The sequence below is a fragment of the Musa acuminata genome, chromosome BXJ1-1 (genome assembly GCF_036884655.1).
Source record: "Musa acuminata AAA Group cultivar baxijiao chromosome BXJ1-1, Cavendish_Baxijiao_AAA, whole genome shotgun sequence".
NCBI classification, from domain to species: Eukaryota; Viridiplantae; Streptophyta; class Magnoliopsida; order Zingiberales; family Musaceae; genus Musa; species Musa acuminata.
In genome coordinates, this window is record NC_088327.1 from 1,450,269 (window position 1) to 1,477,370 (window position 27,102).

The 27,102-nt window shown below is 40.1% G+C and overlaps 5 protein-coding genes across 11 annotated transcripts; 4 read left to right on the forward strand and 1 right to left on the reverse strand.

Moving 5' to 3' along the window:
• Window positions 1-6,423, forward strand: LOC103980254 (uncharacterized). Of its 7 annotated transcripts, none has more exons than XM_018818700.2 (6): window positions 1-1,970; window positions 2,082-2,111; window positions 2,193-2,319; window positions 3,309-3,363; window positions 4,841-5,547; window positions 5,627-6,423. In XM_018818700.2, the coding sequence occupies exons 5-6, from the start codon at window positions 4,953-4,955 to the stop codon at window positions 6,262-6,264; spliced, it is 1,233 nt and encodes a 410-aa protein (XP_018674245.2). In that variant the 5' UTR covers window positions 1-1,970; window positions 2,082-2,111; window positions 2,193-2,319; window positions 3,309-3,363; window positions 4,841-4,952; the 3' UTR covers window positions 6,265-6,423. The 7 variants fall into 7 exon arrangements, with proteins under 7 accessions (XP_018674245.2, XP_018674168.2, XP_018674143.2 ...); XM_018818623.2 differs by having other exon boundaries at window positions 1-257; window positions 370-2,111; XM_018818718.2 differs by having other exon boundaries at window positions 14-81; window positions 370-2,111.
• Window positions 6,424-6,494: 71 nt separating this feature from the next.
• On the forward strand, window positions 6,495-12,911 carry LOC135590842 (purple acid phosphatase 23-like). Its single transcript, XM_065081549.1, has 7 exons — window positions 6,495-6,858; window positions 6,954-7,145; window positions 9,169-9,502; window positions 10,540-10,757; window positions 10,924-11,114; window positions 12,153-12,434; window positions 12,619-12,911. Exons 1-7 carry the CDS (start codon window positions 6,564-6,566, stop codon window positions 12,760-12,762), a joined length of 1,656 nt encoding a protein of 551 aa, XP_064937621.1. The 5' UTR covers window positions 6,495-6,563; the 3' UTR covers window positions 12,763-12,911.
• A 1,851-nt stretch (window positions 12,912-14,762) lies between these two features.
• LOC135592572 (zinc finger C2H2 protein ECU02_0310-like) lies at window positions 14,763-17,556 on the reverse strand. Its single transcript, XM_065082130.1, has 4 exons — window positions 17,376-17,556; window positions 17,155-17,275; window positions 16,998-17,060; window positions 14,763-15,084 (listed from the first exon to the last, which is right to left on the reverse strand). Exons 1-4 carry the CDS (start codon window positions 17,458-17,460, stop codon window positions 14,982-14,984), a joined length of 372 nt encoding a protein of 123 aa, XP_064938202.1. The 5' UTR covers window positions 17,461-17,556; the 3' UTR covers window positions 14,763-14,981.
• An 882-nt stretch (window positions 17,557-18,438) lies between these two features.
• On the forward strand, window positions 18,439-19,902 carry LOC135592411 (heavy metal-associated isoprenylated plant protein 3-like). Its single transcript, XM_065081872.1, has 5 exons — window positions 18,439-18,487; window positions 18,571-18,724; window positions 18,814-19,001; window positions 19,094-19,187; window positions 19,302-19,902. The coding sequence occupies exons 1-5, from the start codon at window positions 18,479-18,481 to the stop codon at window positions 19,640-19,642; spliced, it is 786 nt and encodes a 261-aa protein (XP_064937944.1). The 5' UTR covers window positions 18,439-18,478; the 3' UTR covers window positions 19,643-19,902.
• Window positions 19,903-23,553: 3,651 nt separating this feature from the next.
• Window positions 23,554-26,183, forward strand: LOC135582194 (uncharacterized). The gene is made up of 5 exons (XM_065082051.1): window positions 23,554-23,668; window positions 25,127-25,329; window positions 25,411-25,562; window positions 25,630-25,713; window positions 25,846-26,183. Coding segments are annotated over exons 1-5 (492 nt in total). The 5' UTR covers window positions 23,554-23,616; the 3' UTR covers window positions 25,847-26,183.
• Window positions 26,184-27,102: the final 919 nt, after the last annotated feature.

Below are 27,102 nucleotides of genomic sequence, written 5' to 3' on the forward strand. Positions count from 1 at the left end.
CCTCTCTCCGATTTGGTCGCCTCGGTTCACGAAGCCGCTGCAGCTCTCGCGCGATCACCGACTCGAACTCCATCGCGCAAGGTCTGCATCGTTTCCTTTATGATCCGATTGAAATTTATGTCTCTTTTCCCCCTATATGGATTGTGTTAAAACATCCTACTTCCGGCGGTGGGGCTTGGCCATGATTCGTGTTCATCTTCTCGTCGTTCGATTGCTTTTGACAAACAAGAGGAGACGGGAAGCAAAAGAAGATTTGGGTACCACTCACTATATTCGTCAACTAAGTCTTTGCTTTCAAGGTTCGGTGAAATGGGTATTCTCGATTCTTGGATTCCGTCGATTGCCGTATCTTCTTGAATTTGTTTGAAGGTTCTTCCGATGAAATCGGCTACAAGGTTCAAGATGTGAGACCCAATTCTTACCCTACGAGGGAAAGCGTGTATTCTTCTTCCAAGGATTTGGGAGAAGTGTCACTGAAGCGCTTACGGTGCAAAAGCTGATCTCGTCCGTCGCAATGAGAACGGTGATGGTGTGGCGATGAAACCGAACCTTCTTCTTGTGTTGCCATATCTAATTCCCAAAAGTCGGTAACACTTGTTATTGTGAGGATGTGATTGTATTTGTTTAGTACCATGTTCTGTTCATACGCTATCATGAAAACATCTAGCTAGAAGGTTGACTAGATATAGTTGACCTTATATACTAACGATAGACGTAGATGCACCCGAAGAGACTCTTTATTCCTGGGAAACATATATGTTCTCTGATTAACAATGGTCATGTTTTCTTTCTTTAAGTTAACTTGGAATAATGTATTATGTTAGAAATATCTGTCAGGGACGGGGCAACTTTATGCTTTCGCATATTGTAATTGCCAAAGATATAACAATTTTTCATCAGATGTTTCTCTAGTAATGAGAATGTGTATGCTTGTGTTTGTGTATGTTGCATTACATGCTTTTAAATATGCACACCTACCAAATTGTCAAGTTAAATTTGCCCGATGAGGGAACCTATGGCGAAGCAGGATTAGATCATTATGCTTGAATTCTGTATTTCATGTTTTTTTGTTTGAACAATGTCGTATTTCGTGTTAAGTTGACATGTAAGTTAGATAATTGGAGCAGGAAACCATAGGTGTAGGACGGAGTGCAAAATGAATTCTAAAGGTACTTTTTAGCATGAAATGGATTTGATAAATTGTCATATAATTCTATATGCCACCAGACTCCATATGAACATTTTAACATGCTAGTGAGAAACAATTAAGGTTTAGTTTAGACTTCTCTTTTTTCTTATGCGCTATGGACTATTTTAATAGACTTTTCAAGGAGCTTTTGTTCTCTTGATTCAGGATTGCAAATGCCAAGGAATGTCTCCATTTAAGTCGATTTGCTCCTTTCAGTTTGTAACTACATGTCTTGTTCATTGGATATTAAATGTACCAATATAAGTATTTTGCTATGAACTATTTTTCTATAATTGCTATATGAATATCTACTAAACTTGCAAGTTGATTCGCTAATCCACCCTTATTAGATTTTAGGTAAATTTAGAAAGTAATAATTTTGGTGGCTCAAATATGGAAATCAGAATATATGGATAATTTAACACTTGAATTACTTCATGAACATGGGCATGCATGTTGGTAGTCCAATAGCAGACACAAGAACATTGATCATAAGTTTCACATTGTATCTTTTAGCTTTCTACTCTGTGTGTTTCCTCAAATAATAAAATAAGGAAAAGAAGAGAGGTCAGATGCATGTGTGGATTATGGGCATCTTGTATCAGTCTTTTCATGGACATAAACCTTCACCTGTCACACTTATATTCTAAGGCACCGACTTCTCTAGTGCCATAAGACTAATGGATAAATCTCCCATTAAATATGTTGTACAGATGTCTGATGTTGGAAAATAAGTTGTAGCTAGGCTTGCGGTTTCCAAAGGCTTTCCTCAAGTGAAAGGGTAAATTTGTTTTGCTCATTGTTTTACTTTCATCTTGGGCACTTTGTCTGGCGCTAGTATTTAAAAGCTTGTACCCACAAACACTAACTCGGATATATTTGGAGATGCAAGACCTCCTTGTTTTGCCAGAAAATCCAACAGGTAACTTACAAATGACATGTTACACATGAAAACCTTGTTGAATTTCAAGATTCAACTCAAAATTGTGTGTTAGTGTTGCAGGATGAGGATATTAAATGGAAGGCCAAAGAGTTGGAACAACTTGAAAATCTTGATAAGATCAAAGAAAAAAGAAGTTTATCCTCTCGTGTGGAGAAAATTGGATTTGATTGTGAACAGGCATCAAATGGTATGGCTTCCTCTTTGTTTACAGTTAGTTCATCAGTTCAGAGTCAATTTAATCAGGTGAACTCTTGCATAAAGTGAATTTTCTTTGTTTATTCATACATTCTGCTAGCTTTTTGTTACATCAAAGCATTACTCAGTAGTCAACTTTCTTTACAAGATTCTCTTTGCTTTGATGCTTATTGTATTAGTTAAAAGGAAGCATTATATATGTTTTATATGTTATTGCATTATCATGATTGATTTATTAACGTGGAACTTTTTCTTTGAACTTGGGAATCAATTACAATGTTGCTTAAAATAACTTCTTCTAAGCATATGTACTTTAATTGCAAATCTATCCGCTAAGAAAATTGAGTGCCAAATAGCTGCCTTTCTATTTCCTCAAAAAGATCTGTCAATGTAGTTTTGGAAGTCAATGAAGTAATTAATGAGCTTGATCTGTTTCTGATTTTTACAAAGTGGATAATTCAACACTTCAATGTGTCATACTTGTGTTCAACAGATTCTTTGTAAATGTTATTTGCCAGACTGTGCCCAATAATTAAATTAGCAAAACTTATCTTTGTCCATGCAGTTATATGACAAACTTCTTTGGTAAACAACAAATTTTATGCTTCTGTATGTTTTTAGATAGAATATTTTTCTTATTGTCGAGCTCTGTATTTGTATCTGAAGCTTGCTTAGTATCAAAGCTTGAACTTGTCTCTTCTTTGAATAAAAAGGGTATACCTAGAAGCTTTTTGAATACATTATATGAGCAATGAAATATCTTTGAAATGTGTCTATTAATTAGAGAATTTTTACAAACTTTGTTGAATTAACAAATTAAAAAGAGTTCCTAAATGACAGTATTCAAGACGTAATCTTCTTTTTTGTGTATTGCAAATTCTTCAGCTTTTTCCGTTGGGTCAGTGAGATAATAGACGTGCTTGATTGGAAGTACCTAAGCTAGAGAAGTTGATGTAACTTAATCTTATTACTTGGTTGCAGGCAGCAGGCATAAGCTATAAACCTGAAATTGATATGAAGGCAAAGCCTAAATCAGGTATTATCTATATTCCTGCAAACTTCTGAATCAATTATTCATAGTGCTTGGCCTAATAGCATATCCCTCGTTACAACATTATTGTTATCATGATTTCCTTCCTTGCATATGAGATGTAGGACACATGAAACAACAAAAGATGCTGCCAAATCAGAGCTGTACAAATTCATTACATGATTTTGAATGCTTAAAAGCCACATTTCATCATGTAACAAATGCAATGCAAGAATCAACAGTGACAAATTTAGGACCAGGCTCAGAACCAATCGAAAAAATCACCTAAATAACAAAGACAGGCTAATAAAATAGTTAGCTCCTTGAGGGGAGAAGTGATTGTTGGACTCTGAGGTCATATATTATATTGTATAGTTTTTTGGTTGTCTAACTTGCATTACTGCTTCAACAAAATGCAGAGAATAGAAAGAAAAAGTAGCTTATTCGGACCATAAGATGGATGCATAAGCCGCTGGCTTTTTAGTTGCAAACCATCATCTGTGGCATCCAAATAGCTTGAAACAAAGCTGAGTGATATCAGATGAGAATAGGATGGTTCCTATTATCTATAACCAAGTTTATACTCAGAATATTTCCATTTTTGTTCCTGGGTATACATGAAGTACAACTTATTTTTAGGAGAAAACACTGAGATCTTATTTCTTGTTCTGTTTAGCAAGATGGAATAGTCCTACCAAAATAATGGAAACTAGCAATGTGACTGATATGCAGCATCTTCTTTCCTGTGTTTTTGAGTGTCAGATTTTTCATTTGTCATCACCAATAAAATTGCAGTCATTTCTTTCATATGCTAAACTGCCTATTGGACAGTAGAGACTTTTCTTGTAGGAAGGTATACTATTTTACAGACATTGGTTATGCTAAACCAGAAAGTGTGTCAGAGGAAGAATAGTATGGTTTTTAATTAACAAGATTCTGCAGTGGCAATCATGCCATACTTTTATAGATTTCACATAACAAGCGTACTAAGGGGTTCATTATCACCGTATTCAAGTATTGCTTTGCCAAAGTTGTGAGAAATCCTTTATACTTTGAGATCATCATCTGTGCACTTCCCCTTCCCCTTCCATCATCTGTACAGGCAACACAGTGTTGTGCTGCCTGCAACACATCATCTGCCAAATCCACTGGACATTTACTTCCCGTGCCTGAAATATGACTCTTCTTTCTTCACCATGCTTGACAAGCAACAGGATTTGAACCTGATGACCTTTATATGGTGGTAATGGTCTCTGATACTACCTGCATCTTTTTCTTTGCCTCACACGTGGCTGCTCAATTAGGTGGTGATAAAATACATGGCCTTAATTGTGGAGGGCATGATCACGTCCAGCTCTTAGGAGACCCACACTAGTCTTCTCTAATGATGTCAATAAGAAGGCTAATACCTTCTCCTTGAAGCCTGCCACTGTTAGTTCATGCACATGACCGTCCCACTCCATTTCTGGTTCCTACTTTTCAGCTTAAGGTGCAATTCCAGCCAATCCAACAGTGGCATCAGACACATCATGCAGGGCAAATGATCACCACCACGCTGCTGCTCCACTCTATCTGCTCTTAAGCGCCTCCTCTTCATGGAGTCTTCGAGTCTAAGCCAAATGGAGAAGGCTCAGCATGGAACGAGGCTTTTGGAAGAGCTCGATCTCCTCGAGAAGCCCAAGGTCTCGGAGCCGGCGAGCCGAAGGAATGTGTTCTGCTTCTGGAAGTGGAAGGTGCTCCGATTCCTCCTCGACGGCTTTCGGAGGCGGGGATCGCACTGCGTCGTCTGCCTCCAGGTCCATCAGATCGACGGCTTGCCGTCGGCCATGGACGACCGGGTCCTGGTCGTGGGCTGGAAGACCAAGGGCTGCAAGGGGGAGCACACTCTCCCGGTTCATGTTTGCGGAGGAGTCGCCAGCTTCGATGAGATCTTCCTGCACTATTGCATCAGCGACGTGCAGTCGATGCTGGGGAGCTTCACCGTTTGGGCCTCTTTGGTCGATGCCGCCGACTGCGATCTGGGTACTTTTCATGTGGATTTGAGCGAGTTCGCTGCTGCTACAGAGAATTCCAACTCCGCGTTCGCCGGGAAGACGGTGAGCTTTGTTCTCGGAGGCGTGGCGGGTGGTGGAGCACTGAGGCTGAGCGTGTACTGCAGGACGTTGGAGGACGAAGCCCGTGATCGAATCGGTATCCATTCGCGTACGGCAAGCCTTTCATTTCATGCGGTTCTCACGACCTGATGCTACGTCTTCCGTGACTCATGCAGGCCAAAAGCAGGCGAAGAGCAAATGTTTCTCGTGCCTCCCTGATCTCGGTGGTTGCATCAGGAGCTCCCCGATGACCTTCTGCGCGCGCAGGATCCCCTCCCTCCGCTCCGACCACGGCTTCATCACCTTCGAGAACTTGATCGCGGGGTGTCCTCCGACCAACGACGAGGACGGAGGCTTCATAACGATCGAGAAGGGCGGCGTCGGCTCGCGGTCGAGGCGGCCTCCCTCGGACCATCTGGCGAACACCGACGACGACGAAAGCGGCGGGCCCGAGGATGAGCAGCCATGCCTCATGACAGAACTCAACGAGGAACTCGACGACGACGACGACGACGACGAAGGGGTAGAGAACGAGTTTCTTAAGATGTTGGAGGCGAATGACGAGCCATGGAAGAAGGAAGCTGGAAAGAGCTTGAGCTCAAGCTTGGATCTGAGCGCAGACTTAGACTTAGATTCGTTGATAAAGGAAGCGGAGATGGAGCTGAAGAAGGCGGCACAGGCGTGGAACAGCGGAACCGGGGCAGCTCTGCTGGAGAAGGAAGAGCACGAGGAGCTGATGAGGAGATGGGGATCGAACGAGCACCATTCTTCTCCAGGCTGCTCCGGGCTTCATGCCTTCGGTAGTCCTCTCTAGTCTGAGATGATGTAATCTTAATCATATGTTGCTCGACAATCACAACGTAATTGTTATTCTACTCCTCAAGTAATGTCACGTGCATGTCACGTGGACAGAATGTAGACTGTACATCTGCATCTCCTGAGATACGCACAATAATTTTCTGTTTTTCCGTTAGTGCCAAAGCGAGGACCACCGTCTTTTTACAGTTGTGCCACTATCTCGAAACCATCTCGCGTTTACGTTGGTACGTCACTGTCGCGCCACCTCCCGCCCAGTATATTCTCCGCACCTCGATCTCCCTCCCCCATACTCGCATGGATTCTCCCACCACCGCCCTCCTCCTCCTCGCATTCGCCGCCTCGCTTCCGTCCACGGAGGCGGCTGCATCTGGCCGGCCTTCGGAGATGGCGGCGAGACGCATCCCCACCACCCTCGATGGCCCGTTCCGGCCGGTCACCCGCCGCCTCGACTCTTCCCTTCGCCGCGGCAGCGACGACCTTCCCATTGATCATCCCCGCCTCGCCAGGAAGGTCAGGCCTCCCTTCCCCGAGCAGATCGCCCTCGCCGCCTCCTACTCCCCCTCCTCCATCTGGGTATCCTGGATCACCGGTACGGAGCCCGTCGAGGTTGGCCCATGCCGATTTTTGGGTGTTCGGTGGGATCGGGTCTGGGGTTGATGTCTCGAATCGTGTTTTGAGGCGCAGGGGATGCGCAGATTGGGATGAATGTGACTCCGGCGGACCCGTCGACGGTGGCCAGCGAGGTGTGGTACGGGGAGGAGAGCGGGAAGTATTCGTTCCTGGAGAGAGGGACGGCCACCGTCTACAGCCAGCTGTATCCCTTCAAGGGCCTCTTGAACTACACCTCCGGCGTCATCCACCATGTGAGGCTCCAAGGTGATTCATCCTCTGCTTCGTTCTGCCTTGTGAAGATTGTTCTTGATTCTGCTACTCTATATCTTAGCTCAGGTGAATCTAAATTTGCACGCATAAATTTCGTGGCTTAGAGAATCACAAATGCCAGTATCAATATTATCTTTGTGACTTCTCCAAGGTGATGCTATCAAGAATCACGATGTTGCTTGTGACAGCATTGGTGCTACTGTAATCATGATGGGTTTTAGAACTTGGTCTTCTGGAGTAGCTCTGTAAGAAGTCGTCATGTCAGCTAGAATTCTTCTATTCAACGACTGCAAGCATAGTGTATTAATTTTCAATATGACTTCCAAACCCAGTGTCTATCTTTTATGGGTTTAATGTACATAGTCTCTTATATACCTTCTGGTACTGTCAGCATTTCATTTTCTTTAATTTTTAGAACCTTCCATGTTGCTGACTAATAGGTCTTTACTGTCCCAGAAGTACACCATGCAATATATTTGATAGCTCACAATTTTGTTCTTACCCTTATCGTCTTTCAAGTTCTTTTATCTGCTTGTTAGAATTGGGTATGATATCTCATTCTTAAGTTTCTTCTGAAGTAACAGGAAGATCTTGCAGTCCGCATAGAAAATCTTTATCTTAGAATGTTTAGCATATTGGAAAATGGTATGGTATTGAGAAACAATATAATGGGGGTTTGCCACTTCAATATAATAAAGGGTTGTTTAGTTTTTTGTGCTAGCTGGTATTCTAAAGTCTACAATTGCTTCTTTTTATGAGGATCCCTCACATTATACAATAAGAGATATCAATTATAAAGATGATTATTCATGTTCAGTTAGTAATTCCATAAAAGGGATTTTCTCACCATTATCAAATATTTGTTTCAAAATTTTGAGACAGGTTTTAAACTGGCTAATAAGTTTGGTGAACATGTAAAGATGGATGTGTGTAAATACTAAAGGGTTCTATCACTCTATGAGAACCAAATCCATTAAAGTACATGAGTAGCAACACTGGTGGATAGACCTGTGGAAAATCAGCTGATGTTTGTCATAACCAGTAAATATAAGGAAAGCCACGATATGTAGATGTCTCTGGACTTGTCTTAAAAAGAAAATAAGAAGGGGAAGTTATAAGAGAGCTTGAGCAGAAAATGTAGGTCATTTTTACTTGCACAAAATCTTTGAAGAAGATGCTGCTGGTATTGGCTAGCTGTTGCTGGATCTGGTGTCTCTGTTCTTAGTTATTCTTGTGTTATCATCTAACATTATTCTTTTCTATATTACGATAGTTGTGTGGATAGATGTTGAGAACTTTTACTTTCTGAAATTATGTCTTTTCTGTATTATGGTAGTTCTGTGGATACTGCTGCTTGAAATCATAAATTGGTATATTTAGTTCTACAGAATCATCGTTTAAGATGTGTCCTGCATTAGTAATGATAAATTTAATTATGCTTCCTCTCAAGAATGGAAATCATGTCAAAGGGATGAAAGTATGATGAATGAGAAACCTGTTATATGGCTCTTAAATCTTGACAAATAATTTTCAATTTCTCAAATAATATTAAGTTTTTACTTTCAAAGTAAACTTATACCTCTTGATAATGAATATATTGAGTCTGTTCACCTTGATATTGATGCTGGTAGGAGAACAAATTCTACCACTTTGGTAATAGACACCTTGATATTAATTCTGGTAGGATAAGCACTTCTACCACTTCAGAAATGTGAAAAGAAGTGGCATGAGGTAGTCCTGTTTCATGCTGTAGCAACTTATAAGGCGGATGGTTTATTTCTAACTTTGTGCATTAGAGGTAAATAAAACCTGATATACAGCCTCTGTTCTACATTTTGGTAAAGAAATACTCTCCAATAATTGATTCTTTTAAATGATATTGTTTATCTTGAATCTATGTGCAATGTACACTACCAAAGTGAGCTCTTGAAACATTGCATGATAATCAATAATTTTGGGTTGTTTTGGAGGATCTCTTCAAGGTTGTAAAATCTATTTTTTCTTATATTTCATGTAGGCCTCAAAACAGCAACAAGGTATTATTATAAATGTGGTGACAGCTCCTTGATGGCCTTGAGCAAAGAGCATAGTTTTGTAACATTACCCTCATGTGCCCCAAGATATCCTCATCGAATAGCAGTTATCGGAGATCTCGGTCTGACAAGCAACTCAACAAGTACCATAGATCATTTATCTAAGAATGATCCTTCAATGATTTTAATGGTAGGAGACTTAAGCTATGCAAATCAATACTTGACCACAGGGGGCAAAGGAGCTCCTTGCTTCTCGTGTGCATTCCCTGATGCACCCATTAGAGAAACATACCAGCCGCGCTGGGATGCATGGGGGAGGTACCAATTAACTTGATAATTTTTAGTTTTCATTTTCTGAATATTTTTAACTGTTTTAGTGGATCCTGCTTCCACTTATTTTAATTGAGGTGATATGCTTTGTTTCACACCTATTTGTTCTACTTTTTCGTTGTCACCGACTACAGATATCTGTTTGAAGGTGAAGCAAAGTCATTGTGAAAATTTGTTTTGCATAATGCTACCCAATCTAAGTTGAAATCAATTAAATCCAATGCATGATTTCTTAGAGTTTGTCATAGGTAAAATCGTCTCTCTAACTGTGCATTGCAATTCAATTTGCATCAACTGCATGCACAAACTATAGACTGGATGAATAGTGATAGAAGAGGACTTATACATGTGGATAAAATGAAATTTATACTAGAGTCAATGGGTACAGTCACAAGAAGTTCGAGTCATTATGGGAGGGAGGAGAATGTTGATAGATAAATTGATAGTATTTCAAAGGTAGCTGGCTCTAGGCCTATAGTTCCAAACTAAAGCGAGTTGGTAGAATATTGTGTCTAACACTCTACCATCACTTCTAAGAATGTGAATAAAACAGGGTTTGATACATCCATCACCACTAAAATGACTAGTAAAGAGAAATTAAAAGAGAGAAAAGTTGGTTCTGCTATTGTTTGAACTTTGAAACCTTATAAAAATGGCCCTTTTACCTTTATTTGATAAGTTTCAGAGAAGTAATCTATATCAATTCAAACCAATGTTGATATTTGCTCTATCTCAACCGTGCCTTTCGTGGTTTGGTGCTTGCACTGCAATGTCAGTCAAACTATCATATAGCAGCTATTATTTTTTTAAGAACTCATTTCTTTTAATCTCTTAGTATGTACTTGCACTGTAGCAATGTATGTTGCTCTAATAATTTGTTCATTGCATGTTTTTCTTGCTGTTGATGTGGCAAAAAAGATTTCTTCTCAGAGATTTTGTCCCTAGTAAGCCCAGGAAAACAATTATGTTATATTAGATTATTGCTAAAAGTATTATTCAAGAAGCTAACATCCATACTTGTGTAGGTTTATGGAACCTGTTATATCAAAGATTCCCATGATGGTGATTGAAGGGAACCATGAAATTGAGCCACAAGTTGACGGGTTGACTTTTAAATCTTACTTGGCACGGTTTGCTGTTCCATCGCAAGAGTGTGGCTCCAATAGCAACTTCTATTATTCATTCAATGCTGGTGGAGTCCATTTTATAATATTGGGCGCTTATGTTGACTACAACATGACAGGTGGCTGATTTGTCACTTTGATGTCAAATTATCAGTCCACGTCTGTTACTTTGACAACCAAGTTTTGCTTTTTCTCTATTATCTACTGACGTTTAATTTCATTCTGTCATGGGAAATTGTTCTGTTGCTATGGTCCATAATCATCACACTGACTGACTTACTGCAGGTGCTCAATATGCTTGGCTTAGAACAGACCTGCACCATGTCAATCGCCAAGTCACCCCATGGGTTGTTGCTGCTTGGCATCCGCCTTGGTATAATAGTTACTCCTCTCACTATCAAGAATTTGAATGCATGAGGCAAGAAATGGAAGGACTCCTATACGACTATGGTGTAGATATAGTCTTTTCTGGGCATGTAAGTAGCTAATCAGCTCTGTTTTGGACTATAACTATGGTCTCACTAGATAACATCAGATAGTATTTCTTTTTCATTGTGGCTTTTGGGAACCTTGTATCTTATGCAATTAGTTAATGCAAGTGAAGCATCTATGTGTTTATCATTTCTTAAAAAGTCTCTAGGCAGTAAATAAAACTTGTACCATATGGCGTCATACAAAATACTGTATATTGTCAATTGATAGGGAACAAATTCAGCTATCTAGTTCCGCATGGTAATAACGTAGCTTAATTGCAGATATAGCCACATTATTAGCATCATAGATTTGTTAATTGAGCACAAAAATTGCAGAGAAGATGAGAATGTAGGAATAGGAAGTGCATTTAAGAGTGCAGAATGGCTTTTAGGAGCACAGAATGCATTTTATGCTATTTTATAAGTCACTTTTGTCAGAGAATGGCAATGAAAAGAAGTCACTGTGCTCAATTATGAGGCAAGTTTGCTTTGTAGGGATCTGTTTTCTCAGGTTCATCATGCAAACTTCTCTTATAATAATGATATATAGCATATCAATTGCACTCTTCTTTTTAGTTCACATCATCTATGCACGCATCATATTCAAGCATATGTAACTTGAAAACTTTGCACAATGTTTTGTTTGGAACAATCGGGGAGCTTGCCAGTTGCTAAGGTTATTGCTTCGCATTCCAGTTGGCATAGCTGAGATCAACACACATGCACATTATGTAGATTGTACGTATAATGGTATCAGTAGGTTTTCCCTTGTTAGAAAAGATAGTTATATTGTTTTTGCTTATAACGGCATGATTGTGGAGCAAAAAATATACTTTTGCTGGATCTGCACCCACCTCCAACTAATATCCACAAATGGCTTGTTTTTTATAATATATAACATTATCGTATGCATAGATAGTTTTCGTAGTTGTTGGTTTTACATATGACTGCATAATTGTTTCTCCATGAGCAAAAAAGAATGAATAAATAAAAAAGAAGACACGTATGAATGGTTGACCTTTTCTTCTTCATGTCCGACAGGTCCATGCTTACGAAAGGATGAATCGAGTATTTAACTATGCATTGGATCCATGCGGCCCAGTTTATATAACCGTAGGTGATGGTGGCAACATTGAGAAAGTCGATGTTGAGTTTGCAGATGATAATGGAAAGTGCCCTTCAGAAAGCGATAACATTCCAGAATACGGCGGTGTCTGCCACCTGAATTTTACCTCAGGCCCTGCAAAGGGAAAATTCTGCTGGGAAACCCAGCCGGAATGGAGTGCATTTAGAGAAAGCAGTTTTGGTCATGGAATCCTGGAGGTTTGAATTCGTACTTCCTCATAAACTTAGCAATCCATCATGTCCTATAAATTGTCATTAGAAGCACCACTTGTTGATGAAACTAATCCTTTTTTGAACCTTGTAGCCTTGGACAGCAGCAGTCATCAACTTTCTTCTTGAATTTTGATCAGATGTTTGTATGTATGTTCTTTTTGTTTCACAGGTTATAAATTCGACTTACGCCTTGTGGACTTGGCATCGAAATCAGGATGCCTACAAGGAAAGCAGAAAAGGAGATCAAATATATATAGTGCGGCAACCGGAGCTTTGTTTCATGAAAAGCGGAAAGATTACTAGTGAAAACTGATAAGCTCGACAGCCAATAACATGTGAGGAATTATGAAGTTTGACTATGATTTCAGTCGAAACCATGAGACCACTCAGTATAATCTTTGCATGATCTTACTATCTGCAGCAGTAGTTTTGATACACTCGTGACAGAATCCAATCTGTCTATCAGTGTCTGAACAATGATATATATATATATAGCATGTAGTATGTTGTACGATTCTGTTTTCTTTTCTACCAAAAAGTTCCAGAATGGATTGAGATCTTGAGACTTGCAGCAATCAATCCTATCTATTAATCTGCATGATGTGATAAGCTTATCGAGGTGTGCGATGTGCGTGGTAATTAAATTCAAGGACGGTAAGCAGACGGTCGGTGTTCGCAACAAGCCGTTAGCGAGGCGTCGTCCGTTCAGGACGAGTGAAGATAATAAGGAAGTTGTTCCGGCGGCGACTTTGCGTGTTGACCGATGGATGGTAAGCTTACCTTCGGGTCTTTGGTACGCGTCTTTTGCTTTTATAAAGAGTGTCAGTTCCACTGCGGTGAACATAAGAAAGCAGGACTCGAGCGATTTGACGCCAAAAACATTTTTTTGGGGCCGCTTTGCTCGCTGACGGTCTTACGGTAAGCGTACGAGGTGGTGGCGACATCCTACGAAGCGCCTTGTATATTTATTATCCTACACAAGCATAATAATAGCCGATCTAATTTCATAATTAATTATCAAGGAAATTGCCTTAATTATATAAATATATAAATAAATAAAAAGGAAAATAATATATACTAAAATAATAAATATATGGATGATGCACTGTAAGCTTATCTCTCTCTCTCTCTCTCAGGTGATCCAAAAGAAAAAGGTCAGTTAACCGCCAGGTGAGAATAAGAAACCCAGAATTGACAGATTGGAGGCCAAAAAATTAAATTTCGGGCTACTTTGCAAACAAACGGATTGGAGGTAATCTCACTGCAGGTGTTCTTACCTTTCCTCTATCTATCTTCCTAGGCGTCCGCTCGATCACCATCGGTGAGCATAAGAAACCCCAAGTGGAGCAATTTGAAGCCGAAAAATAAAATTTCGGGCCACTTTTACCTGCCGACGGATGCGCGGTAACCGTACAAGGAGGTACTGTTAAACCAACCTTTCTCTACTGACACGGACACGGCGGCCGTCAAATGCCTGAAGAGGAGAAACAGAGCAAATTTGTAGTGAATAATTTGTGCAGAGATTCTTACTACAGCTTTTGTTTGTTCTGAATTTTTTTCCGTAAACTTAATATAGTTTATGTCATAGTTTCGAACACCGATCCATATTTATCGAATTGAATTAAAAACGAATGAAATGGCAGTAACAAAAAAATCAGAAGCGAAAGTGAAAACATAATTATTAGTTAGTGTCTTAGCATTATTACCTCACCGACTGAAGCATCAGATGGTAAGTTCTAATATATTCAGCACCCGACGTTTGTTTCCTTTAAAGATTCCGATCACCGTCGGTGAAGTTAAGAAACGTGGTCTCGGGTGATTTGAGGCCAAAAAGAATTTTTTTGTGGCCACTTCGCTTGCTGACGGCCGCACGGTAAGCGTACCGTTCGGTGGCAGCACCCAACGCTACTTTCGTATGGCCAATACGATTACGGAACTAAGCATTAAAATTACCAAATCGTATTAACATTTAAAATTATATCATCTCAGTGCATTACTGTACGAACATAAATCTCACCGACTAAGCATTACCGTAATAAAACATTGTAAAAATACATTACGAAAATACTATGAAAAATACATGTTGAGACAAATTTATGAATGCCTAACAAATAAACTGATGCTGATGATAGATACTTGCAATAAGATTAAAGCAGGAATATATTAGAACTGATATAAATTTTGATGAAAAAAGGACAGTATTTATTTCTAAAACTAAAATGGTGAGATTAAGACCATAGTGAGTGAAGGTTTGAGTTCATACATAAGAAAGTCTTACTTATAGGCAGCAATGATCATGAAAGAAAATGGACATTTCAAAACATCTCATGAGATTTACCTATGCATATTTATCACTTCATACAAATACAAAATCATCAGAACACTTTGAGAATACGGCGGCGTTGTGTGCCCAAGGAAATTTAACTATTTGGACCCAAAAGCATTTGCTCTAAACTTTACCATGGATGCTGCCTCTTTAACACCTTGTGGATGGATGAAGGGGAAGAAGGGAAGAAAGAAGTTCTTAAGGGCTCAAAATGACATGAGCTTGGGACCATTGTCGGGCATTCCCATCCCGGCAGCTAAATCAGCATCGAGTTGAGTGTGAGGTGCAGGTCCTGACATTTGCTTCACACTGGAAAATCATGACTGAGATGTATAAGATTATGCAGGAAATTGAAATTGAAGTTCAAGAAGCCACTAAAGCACCTAGAATACATCACATAAAATTATATCAACTTCACGCTTTTTTTGGCTGATTTTGTTTCTCATAATCACCTAACCTGAACCCTTTCTTATTGTGAGTAACTTGTTATCTGATGCTAGCCACATTTTACAGGGCATGAATATGCTACGTCTTGGTATTTGGGAACTATAAATTAAGGTCTGCAAATGGTTGCAAGAAGTTTTTTTTCTGAGTACCTCCACCTCAGAGAACAAATAAACCACTCTCTAACCAAATAAATGCTACACTGCTATGTTATGTAGAACATTGTGATTTTGCATTGACATCAACTGGTAGTAGAACTTTAATGATTTTGAACTCTCATGCAAATTCAAGAGCATATAAGCAGTCGTCCATAGAAAAGCCACCTATTGCATTTCTGTAACTATCCCAGCAAATAAAATCAAGGTGCTATATTTATAATTCAAGAAATCAAATTTCTCATGAATATCATCCATATTATTTCACTAATTTCCTCAATTTCTCCCTTAGTACCCATCAACCGGGCACCCACTCAGCTGGGAGGTCCTGAAAAATCCATTGCATGTTCCCTTGATATCAAAGGTCTAAAAACTCTTCTACTTGGCATAGGCCATGTCTTATCTTCTGAAAAAAAGCACAATACATTCATCACGCAGTTCCAATTATCTTAGGTCTAAGATGAATCATTTTGTAGCTTATTTGGTTCAAGTCCATTTATTCTTATTTTAGGTTCCTGATTTGAGTACGATTTAGATTTATGCGTATTTGAATGTTAATACACCAAAAACAATTTATGGAAGACCTCGATATCTCTCTTTAGATGTGATCTTATGTGATAAAACTTTTAAGAAAAGAATAGCCTTATTGAGAATGACACAGTGTCCAGGAATGGGTAGAGAACTTACTTTGATGAAGCGCTGGAACAGATTAGAGAAAGGAAGTGTTTGTGAGAAATTCAAATTTTCTTTCAACATCAATTGAAGTTTGTAGACACTAAACTCTTTCTCATTACGTATAAAGCTATCTCCCACTCGCTCGGCAACCATTTCCTCTCATTAAACTAGTGCTTCCATTTTTATGTTTGTAAATGTGTAAAACAACAATCCCACGCTATTTATACTCTAAGAAGATAGATCAAAGTCAAATTTGTGGATCTCAATTATCTAATTAGTTTTTGCCCTATGGATCCAATGAGGAGTTGCACTAACACAGGTTTTCTCACAGCACACAAACCTACATTCTTCATGGCTATCCTCCTTAGATTCATTAAATACTAAATGCGTCTGTTTTTCCTATTGTAAGATACACATCATCAACTAAACCTCGTTTCACTTCGTGAAGCACTTCCAAAATCAACAAGGCTATTATGAGATAAAATTATTACTTGCACATCGTCAAGGGTTCATACAGAGCCAATGACAAGCACCATCCTCATAGGTTTCATCCCACAAAATATGACCTAAATTCCTAAGCAACGCACCTCACGGCAACATGGATACACCGTTAAATATGATCAGTCGATACTTTCCATGAAAGAATAAGCTGCCGGTTGTTTCTTAAAGAATATAATTCAGCTAGATGCCACAACAAATTCTCAACCATGACATCAAGAGTCCGAAAAAGACACCATGCTTCGGAGAGCTCCGCTACAGGGACTGATATTTGATGACCACACACACTATAAAATCATCTATTTCGTTAGCTCATATACCTCATAAACAACCAGAATCTCAACTGTTTTTTGGGATCAGATAATCACCACAATAAACAAAAAGAATAAAAAAATCAAATCTTTAGAACAAGCACCAGAAGGTGCAGCAAGAATTAGTGTCCGGGCATACCGTTTCTTGTGGCGCTTCGAGCGGAAATGCTCGTCCCGTACATCCTCGCTAGCAAAGTATCGGCTGCAACACCAGAAACAATAGCAATCCATAACGACCTCTAGAGAAAAGAAAACCGTTGAAAGCAAATCTTCTCTAGAGTGCAATCAAGTATTACTCGCAGTGAAGACAGTAGAACTGGCCCATCCCGGGAAGGTCCTCCTCGAGCGGCAGGGGTTTCGCCGCCGCGGCCGCCTCCTCCGCCTGCTTCAGTATTTCGTTATATACCTCATCGTCGCGTGGTCATCAGGAATCAAATCGGTCAAGGAAGCAAAACATGCTAATGACAAAAAGAAAAAAAAAAAAGTAATTCGAACGGAAGACAGCAAAAAAGGATATCTTTGAGGAGGAACTTGGATCGGCGAGCAGTTTTGTGTGAGAAGCGGCGCTTCTTCACCTTCCTGCTCGGGCACTTCCCTCCCATCTCTCCCTCCTCGTCCACCTCTTTCTTCTCTCCTATCTCGTGCTCGGGAGAGTCAAGAGGCGGAAGCAAAGGGCAACTGCGGGAACCCTAATTGTGGTTAGACGGCGCGGCGCATCGTTTGCATATATACCCTTCAAATTAAAGCTAATTGTTTTTTTACTTAGTAGGCCAATTTTGGGCCGAAATTGGGCTGACAATGTTAAGCCCAACTCAGTCGAACTCGATCCCATTACCAATTCATACGAACGGACGCGGGTATACGAAGACAAAGATTCCACTTGGATCCCTCGCAGGAAGCTGCGAGGACAGTTCACCGAAATTACAAAATTATTCTGTTTGAAATAATAATAACTATAATAATTATTATATTATTGTTGGTGGTGGCGTTATTGCTGTCTTTTTCATGGGGGTAGCACGCGGCTGTCACGCGTCTGACATCATCCAAGAGGTGATTTCGACGAACACTTGCAGGCGTCATCACGGAGTCCCACGTCGAAGCAATTGCTTTCATGTGAAGGTGTGAGGGTGATTTGGTCATTTCGGTAGAAGCTTCGTGCCTCCGAACCACCGCCACGTTTGCAGGTCCGTCAACGACGACCGTTGACGCAAAGCTCACTGGTGGGGCCCAGTGAAGATCCCGCCGTTCGTGTTCGAGATTGGCGGATGATGAACGGTCCTGATGGGTCGATTGGACCGCCCTTGTCCTGGCGACGCGAGGGGTTCCAATCACCTGTATGAATTGCGGCAGGATCCAGCTTTCCTTGGCCGCGGCCAGTGTGGAGCCCACCGTGAAAGATAAAGTGGGACCGTCTAGACTGCGAGTAGGGAAGCTGGATCCTGACGTCGGGGCAAAAGCGATCCACGACCACCAGGCGCACGTGTGGGGTCCATCAACTCGTGACTCCCCGGCCCTCGTGCCTCGAAGCTTTATTTATGTCTCCCCATTTCCGCTCCACTTCGAGCCCTCTACTCACCTCACAGGACTCGGAGCTTGAGAGAGAGCTACGAGCTTGCGATCATGAGCAAGGTAATTCTGACGAGCTTAATTCTCCTTGCGCATCGTTTATGAAATTACAGGCGAGATGTTATCTCTAATATTCTTCGCTGCAGAAAAATAACAGTGGCGGCGACAAGAAGAATTCTGCCACCGGACACTCGGATCAGGGAAAGAAGGACGATGGCGCGATCACCGTGGTTTACAAGGTGGGAATGTACTGCGAGGGCTGCGTCGACAAGGTCGTCAGATCCGTCAAGGAATTCCCAGGTAGTAAGTGGTTCCCCACGGGTTTCAAGTCACATCCTCCGGTCCATGCATCAGCGACGCCTGATCCTTCTTACCGGACTGTGATTTAGGGGTGCAAGAGGTGAAACCCGAGCTGGAGAGCAGCAAGCTGACGGTGGTGGGGAAGATGGATCCCTGGAAGCTCCGGGATCGCGTGGAGGCGAAGACGAAAAAGAAGGTGGACCTCGTCTCCCCCATCAAGAAGCCCGACGCCGCCGCTGATCAAAAGCCTGTCAATGAAAAGGCCAAAGAGTTATATGTATGTCGTCTTCCACGCAAAAAACTCTCAGTTTATTACGTGCCCTTTCGGTCTACACAAAGATCTATGCATTTCTTGATTGTTTTGTGCAGCTTAAGGCCACGACGGTGGTGTTCAAGATTTCACTATATTGCCACTGCCGAGGCTGCATCAGAGGAATCGTGGACACCATCCGGAGGATCGAAGGTAGAGTTTCTTTGTCACTTCTAATATGGAAGGTCGTTCTAGATCTTGATTAATGTTCTTTGACCGAGTCGTCTCCCCACATCTTTGGATAATGACTTTGGTGTACTCCCTTAGGAGTGCATGACGTCTCCATCGACGCCCAGAATGAACTGGTCACCGTCACTGGGACCATGGACGCGAAGGCGGTGACGAAGATCTCGAGTCACAACATGGTGCGGGAGGTGAAGGCGGTGCAGCCGAAGGACGACGGCGGTGGTAAGAAGAAGGAAGGAGGAGAAGGCGGCAGCGACGGGGAGAACAAGGAGCATGCCGCAACGGCAGCGGCGGCAGCAGCTGCGGCGCAGGCGGTGGCGGAGGCAGGTAGGATGGATTACTACGAGTGGTACTATCGCCGGATGCATCACGCGCCGCAACTGTTCAGCGACGAGAACCCCAACGCTTGCTCCATCTCGTGAAACGCCAGCGACTCAAGTGAAGAACTCAGACGAAGAATGGCAGGTGAAATGGAACGAATGAAAGAAAACATAAAGAGTTGTAAGATGCTTGAAGTCTCTTGTATGGTGGCAATGGGGGATTGACGTCAAGAGCAGAAGCTTTTTCTTCTGCTTTCTGAATGGATACTATATGCATGGGGGCGTGCAAAAGAACAGACTGTTTGATGACACATGAATGAATGCAGCATTTCCACACCCTAGTCAACAACACTTCACTGTCACTTTCCTTATGATCATCTCACATTTGTCTGCTGGCTAATGAGATGTCTCTCATTTATAATTTCCAGTGGTCCTACATCATCAGTACCATGTTGATTGATCCAGGGAAGAAGGCATAGTTAATGCAGGCCAGTGATTCTTTTCTACGCTCCTGATGCATGGAATGTGTGTCCCGGTGGCATGCCGACTGTGTGCAATATAAATTGACCTCATCAAGTCTTCCAGATTAAAGCGTTGGAGATCAAATGGAAAGTACTGCTATAACTTCACCGACATGTGGACATCTCCTACACTAAATGCTATGATCAGTGTGTCCTCGATGGGACCGTGCAGGCAGGTTTCAGACTTTACCTTCGTGGAAGAGACAGAAGCTGATCTGATCAACAGTGAATGGTGTTCAGAACGCTCGGTCAAAGAGATAGAATCGAATATTAGATTAAACCCCAGCAAAGAAAACAAGCGAGTGTTGGAAGTTGATACGATGAAGATGATGATGAATGGTGGACGCGTTTATATGAAGGGGGATGGGATGGTTGACCCGAAGATCATCGTGAAACCTCGCACGCATGGATTATAGTTTGGGTAGATCACACACCTGCGGTCAAGTCAATTCGTCCTTTTTCTGCCCCTCCTTCACATCCTCCGGCACCCCGGCACACGGTAGCCGAAGCCTTGCCCTTAGGGCACGGTAAGCTCCTCTGCAGAACCTTAGCTGCACGCTTCAGGACACTGTTGCTCCTCACCAACATAGCTTCGTGTTTAGAGAGAGATTGTCATCGAGATATCTTTATGCTGGCTCGTCTGTCCTCGATAAAGGCTGCAGATCAGTACATGCTTTTCTTTTACGTGGAAAGAATTCTAATCATGGATCGACTTGGCTAAGCTTTTCTTGTGACCGGAAGGAAGCAAGCATGACCTAGGCTGCATGAAGACGAGTCTCTGATATGCCATTCTCACCTGGAATCTGTGCATGTGTTTCCTGCATATGAGAATAAGCTTCAAGCCGGTGCATGTTGGAGACGGTCCGATACTTGGTTGCCATGTTGTCTCGAAGCCAGGAAGAGCTGTGGAGGACCAGATGCATTTGTCTAGCTGACAGAAGATATGGAATGACGAGGTATATATGGAATGAAAATTTTATATTTTTATATATTTTAAATCTTAATTAATTTATGGTTTAAGAATCAATAATAGATTTAAGTATATAATTTAAATGCATGATTTAAGTGTACGATTGAAATATATATATATATATATATATAATCTTAATGAATGAAAATATTTCTTTCATAATAAATTCTTGGATTCTTCATGTATCAAAGTCGCTTCAAACAAGGCTCTCTCTTCCTCATCATCGGACGTGATCGATTCTTGCTATCCTAGATAATAATTCTCTCTACCCAACGGCACTCTCCCCTTTTATATGTTTCCTTTTCTAATCCAACATTGAACTCAGTGTCTCTTCTATTACTCTTGATCCTCCCGATCTACTCTAGTCGACGAACACCTATCATCACCATCATTGGTCTACTTTGTTTGGCAATCCTACTCAAATACCGAACAACCAAAGAAGATTTATCAGTGCTGAAGAAGCTTTCTTTGCTTGACGATCTTCCTCTCTCTATTGTAAAAACCCCATCCACCTCTTTTTTTTTACTTTATTGTAGCCACCGACCTCTTGTTATCATTGTCGTAAGAAGGGGCTTTTCTCGTACCTTCCTAACCTATTTCCTCCTAGGATTAACATGATCTCTATGGATCTGATCATAGTCTCTTGCATTCATATGCTAAGTCTTTTATCTACTTTGATGAAAATAACATAAGCGGAAAATACTATTAATGATTATATGTAAAATCTAAAAGTTCTTATAGATGACTTGACTTTAATAGTTCATCTCCTAAGTGATAAAAGAATTATTTTTCATTTTCTCAATAGCCTAGGAGACAAATATAAGGAATTGTCAATAACAATTCGAGCACGTAACTCACTAATATCAATTAAAAATCTGTATGACAAGTTGATTGATCTTGAAATATATCTAAAACAAGAAGAGATGAAGAGGAGACCAACTATCATAGCTTAATTTAATCAAAAAATCAAAAGAAAAGATAATCAAAGTAATAAAAACTTCAATAAATAATCGAACAATATGCCTTCTAAATATAATAGGTAATACACATAGCCATCATCCTTCGTTACATAATCAACTCTCTAACACTTCAATCTAAATAATTCAAAAAATTATTTCAATAATAATCACCATAATTATTAATAATTCTGACATCCTAACAATAATAATCAGTAAAAAGTCATATGCCAACTTTATGATAAAATTTGGACATACAACAAAAGTTTATCGATCTTAACCCAAACCTACTACTATACCCTATTGGAAATTTGAGGCAGCATCATATTCACAACAAAAGAACATAAAACAAAATCTCATGTTTTATTTTCTTAGTTTAACTAGAGGTTAATTTTATGGAGACATTCAGTCAAATTATTAAATCGATGATAATTTCACTTATCACTATCACACAAGGCCAACATGTATATTAATTATATGTTAACAACATTTTCTTATAAAAGGACCTGACCTGATATGTCTTTATGCAACAACCCCTTGGTTTCATCAATCCTCAATATCTAAATTATTTTTGTAAACTATAAAAAGTTATTTATGGATTTCGCTAAGCTCCAAGAGCCTAATATACCAAACTTGGCTCTTTTTTTATGTTAGTCGACTTCGTCTACTCTAAATCTAACACCACTTTATTTTTACAATAATAAAAGAGATATATTATATATCTACTAACCTATGTTGATGATATTATCATCACATGTAATATTTTTTTAAAGATTAAATATTTTTTAAAATAATTGATAAATCGATTCTCCATCAATGACCTAGGAACCTCAACCTATTTTTTGAGAGTGGAAGATACATTCATGTCTTCTTGAATTTTACTATCTAAAGGAAATACATTAGAGGTCTATTATCAGAGATAAAAATGTAGAATGTTAAAGAAGTCATCACCCTACTCTTCACTACTAAGTTACTCAAATTATATGATGATAACGATTCTACATAATATTGATAAGTATTTTATTCCTTATAGTATTTATCTTTTATATATATCATTTATAGTCAATAAATTATCATAAATTCATGCATTAGTCCACCATTGAAGTTGAATATTAAGTCATCACTACCACTATTACAAAACATAATTTGGCCATCAATTTGCTATACGAACTTACGATCATCTCATAATCCACTCCTATGATATGTTATAATAATGTCACTATCACTTACTTATATTCTAACTCAGTATTTTATTCTTACATGAAACATATTGTCATCGATTTCTACTTCGTTAAAAATTAAGTTAATTTTACTTTTGATTAATTAGCAAACTCTTTTTATATGAATATACATTAATTCGATGAAAAAATATTCATTTCACAAATAAATTATTTAATTTTTTATTCACCAAGCCACTGTCTCGTGATTGATGGGCTTCGTGTACCACGGCCACCGCGGTGCAGCGGATCGGCGCGCGCCAGCGATCCTGACTGAGACATTGCGAATCGATCGATCTGAATCCGACGGCGGAGGAGGATTTGTGGATTCGTGCAATCTATCAAAAGCCCCTCTGCTGCTTCGAAATCTTATCGGTTCGAGAGCCCAAAAGCCCTCTGGGAGGCGTGGGAGATGGAGCTCCTTCCTCTGCTAGCTCGACCAGCTCCTTGGAAGGCCGGAGGAGGTAATGAACACTCATACTGATCCCAGCTTCTAATCTCTTAGAGTAGGATTTCGCCTGCCTAATCTCTGACATTGAAGACTGCTTGCTACTTCCTCTGATCTTGGTTTTCTCCATTCCAAGCCATCGATAGATAGCTGCAGATGTTTGGTTGGTTTCAGGGAGGACTGCCTATCTTGTGTCAGAATTAATCGAGGGATATTTCTTGCCGTAGAAATGTAATTCCGGTAGCCTTTAGGGCTTTTGATTTCGATGAGTTAGTTCAAGTAGTATCCAGGCGAAATTTTCAGAGAATGATGCTTGAAGTCGTCCCGCTCTTGTGTTCTTCTTACAATTTATGGATTCTCCTTTTTGCTTTTGACGCAAATTTCTGACAGAATTGAAGCTACTAAAAGGGGACAAGTTTTTTGAATGTGTCAAGCTAGTAGAAGTTGAAGGCAAGGATGTCAGACAAATTTGACTCTTCTGTTTGGTTCACTTGAGGTTTAGATGTTTTGGCAATCCCTGCCTGCACTCAATGACTGAGCAATCCGTTCTTCACTACCAGTGGAGAACAGGAATCGAATATAACCCTCAAGTTTGATCCCCGAACCAAATCCGATGACTCTTGTATACCTACTATGACCGAGCTCTCAAGAAACTCTCATCATCCGGTGATGGCATATATGGAGCCAGCTGCTCCTAGAGCACACTCCCTGTCGTTGTCGTGGCCTTTTTCCATGGCAAGAATAATTCCCTGTATAAACGATTTGCCAACCGAGAAGAGCTAGCCAATTAAGAAATCTACAAGTAGAAAATTTGGTAAACTCTGTGTGTGTGTGTGTGTGTGTGTGTGTGTGAGAGAGAGAGAGAGAGAGAGAGAGAGAGAGCACCCAAAGTGTTGCTTGTGATGTAGTCATTGTGCTACAAACTTGGCCTTCATTTCTTTTGCTTTATGTTTTAGGTATTACTTAAGACATTTCTTTCCCTTTTGACAAAAGAACGAAAGATATTTGTTCCATGTATCTTTGAGTTTTTCTTTTTTGTCGATACGTGTTTCTTCTTAGACTTGTAATTTTTGGGCTTATGGACTTGTTTAAATTAAGTTGGAGTAATACATGGATATACATTTGTCCACGTTTCTGTAATTCCTTCACATAGCTGGTTCGATAAGTCGCTATTCTATTATGTTCCCTCCCCAACAGAGAAACACCCACAGTCACCCAAATATCTTCAAATAAATTTTGAAGATCCTGTCTTCGTTTGTGAAATGATATATGAATATACATGTTATGGTGACAGGAGATTTCTCATAATATGACACCATTGCGATGCTTAGACTTTCAAATTCCAGAGCAGCCTCCGGGTCTTAACTTGATTCATGCCAACATGGAATATGACAATGCATATCTTGCTCATGTTTCTCGATTATATATCACTGTATCATTTCAAATGCTGGAGTACTGTCTGAAATCTCTATAGCTTCACTTTGCAAGGTCCGAAATGCAAGCGATGTCCACGTCGCTAGCTTGATTAAATTCAACTCACATGGAAGAGGTCGAAAGAGTTGCTTTGCGGTATCTGCATTACCTGAAACTGCTGCATCTGTGGTATTTGCTGCCATGGCTGTGGGTGCTGCAGCATCACTCCTTGCCAGAACAACCAAAGCTTCCGACACTGCCAAAGTATGTTCTTTAATTGCTTACACAAAAGCTTAGATCCTAATCTTTACAACTCGATGTCACCCTAACTGCATGTTTAACTAGGCAGAGCACTTGAAAACTTGTGATGATTGTGGTGGTTCCGGAATCTGCACCGGGTGTAACGGAGAGGGGTTTATCCTCAAGAAGATGTCTGAGGAAAGTGCTGAAAGGGCCAGATTGGCTGCAAAGAACATGGCCACTCGTTACACCGCAGGGTATGTTTGAACTTTAGTTTCATGCTTAAGACGATCTCTTGAACGTTACTCACCTTTGGTTCTTCAGACTTCCAAAGAAGTGGAGTTATTGCTCAAGGTGTTTGTCTTCTCGGTCTTGTGCTACTTGTGGAGGGACAGGGAGAATTAGCTGGTAAGGTATTTTGCAATTGTCTGGTGCATTGAAAAGAAATATAATGTGATGCTTGACCCTTGGAAGGTCGAAGTCGCAAATATCAATCGATGATGCATCTGACGTTGCTGCTCTTTTATGTTTGAATTGCAGAAAAAGACCGGTTGAAAGACGTAATGGTGCCGCATAACTTATTGCAAGTGGCACATCATCAATGCTTACCTCTGTGTCAGCACGAAGATTTCGACCAGTAGTCACGCTGTCATCCTACAATTGCGACTTGTTTGTCTTATTACTAACAGACTGTAATCATGACCTAATATTCTGTTTTTTTCATAATGAATCAGGTTCAACTTGGTTTTATTTAAATCAGTCTTGCTTGTGCACATGCTCAAGCGCGCCATTGGCGCTTCGATTGTGGTCACTTATAAACTCATTACGATATAGTTTTGTTTAGTAATTATGCAATCTGATTTCCAATCTTGTGATCACATATTTTTGCTGTTAGTCTCATCATCTTTGTGACTAGTTTAGACTTGTGGTTTTTTGCATGGACAAAAGCATGCATGAGTCATGGAGCTGCATGCCATGATAGTGGAAGCTCGGCCTCAAATGGATCATCAAACCCTCTAATTCTACATTTCTAGCTTGGAAATATCGCAAGAACTTTACCCTTTTCATGCTGAAACAGCTACACTATGGTGTCACTAAGTATATTTATTCCTTGTATCATAGATTAAGAAACACTAATCTTGTATGCTCATCTCTTAAGCTTAAGTTTAATTTGGAGAATACCTGCCTTTGGTATGATTCATTCAACAAGTTTCCTTCTCCAAAACCTATTCTTGTGTTTCTGCTTGTCTGACAAACTTCTGCAGGGTTAGAACTCATCTCTCATAAGGAAACCAAGGATTAGGCACAAGCATACAAAACTCTAAACCATGTTTGGGCATAAATTACTCTTATAATATGGATCGTGATTCCTAACTTGAATATGTTTATGAGCAGGTGACATCTTGAATATGTTCGACAAGGTCTCTTTTACGCTCAATGATTTGAAATATTTAAACTCGTATTTTACAATGAGTGTTAGGGCCTACTTGGCAAGGTCTCTTCGACATGCGCAATCGATTGTTGTCGTATCCATTCTAAAGAAGAAAAAAAAATAATCACGAGGAAAAAAAAAATATTCCCCCTTTGTCTACTTAAATCTATGACCTTCTTATACTCCAAAGCTCAAAGAAAGAACAGGACATGCGCAATCAATTGTTTGTCGTATCCATTCTAATGAAAGAAGAATTAATTATGACCTTTTATACTTAAATCTATGATCTTCTTATACTCCAAAGCTCAAAGAAAGAACAGGAAAATACAATCATGACCTTTTTATACTTAAATCTATGACCTTTT

Excerpts from the sequence above, each read along its gene's own strand:
- LOC103980254 (XM_018818598.2), top strand. The coding sequence starts at position 4,953 with ATGGAGTCTTCGAGTCTAAGCCAAATGGAGAAGGCTCAGCATGGAACG. Across the intron at positions 5,548-5,626 it reads CGAAGCCCGTGATCGAATCG|GCCAAAAGCAGGCGAAGAGC; the intron begins GTATCCATTCGC and ends TGACTCATGCAG.
- LOC135590842 (XM_065081549.1), top strand. The coding sequence starts at position 6,564 with ATGGATTCTCCCACCACCGCCCTCCTCCTCCTCGCATTCGCCGCCTCG. Across the intron at positions 6,859-6,953 it reads CTGGGTATCCTGGATCACCG|GGGATGCGCAGATTGGGATG; the intron begins GTACGGAGCCCG and ends TTTGAGGCGCAG. Across the intron at positions 11,115-12,152 it reads ATATAGTCTTTTCTGGGCAT|GTCCATGCTTACGAAAGGAT; the intron begins GTAAGTAGCTAA and ends CATGTCCGACAG.
- LOC135592572 (XM_065082130.1), bottom strand. The coding sequence starts at position 17,460 with ATGGGAGGGAAGTGCCCGAGCAGGAAGGTGAAGAAGCGCCGCTTCTCA. Across the intron at positions 17,276-17,375 it reads ATCCAAGTTCCTCCTCAAAG|GCGACGATGAGGTATATAAC; the intron begins ATATCCTTTTTT and ends CCTGATGACCAC. Across the intron at positions 17,061-17,154 it reads TTCTACTGTCTTCACTGCGA|CCGATACTTTGCTAGCGAGG; the intron begins GTAATACTTGAT and ends CTGGTGTTGCAG.
- LOC135592411 (XM_065081872.1), top strand. Across the intron at positions 18,725-18,813 it reads ATCCGTCAAGGAATTCCCAG|GGGTGCAAGAGGTGAAACCC; the intron begins GTAGTAAGTGGT and ends ACTGTGATTTAG. Across the intron at positions 19,188-19,301 it reads CACCATCCGGAGGATCGAAG|GAGTGCATGACGTCTCCATC; the intron begins GTAGAGTTTCTT and ends GTACTCCCTTAG.
- LOC135582194 (XM_065082051.1), top strand. The coding sequence starts at position 23,617 with ATGGAGCTCCTTCCTCTGCTAGCTCGACCAGCTCCTTGGAAGGCCGGA. Across the intron at positions 23,669-25,126 it reads TCCTTGGAAGGCCGGAGGAG|CTTCACTTTGCAAGGTCCGA; the intron begins GTAATGAACACT and ends AAATCTCTATAG. Across the intron at positions 25,330-25,410 it reads AAGCTTCCGACACTGCCAAA|GCAGAGCACTTGAAAACTTG; the intron begins GTATGTTCTTTA and ends ATGTTTAACTAG.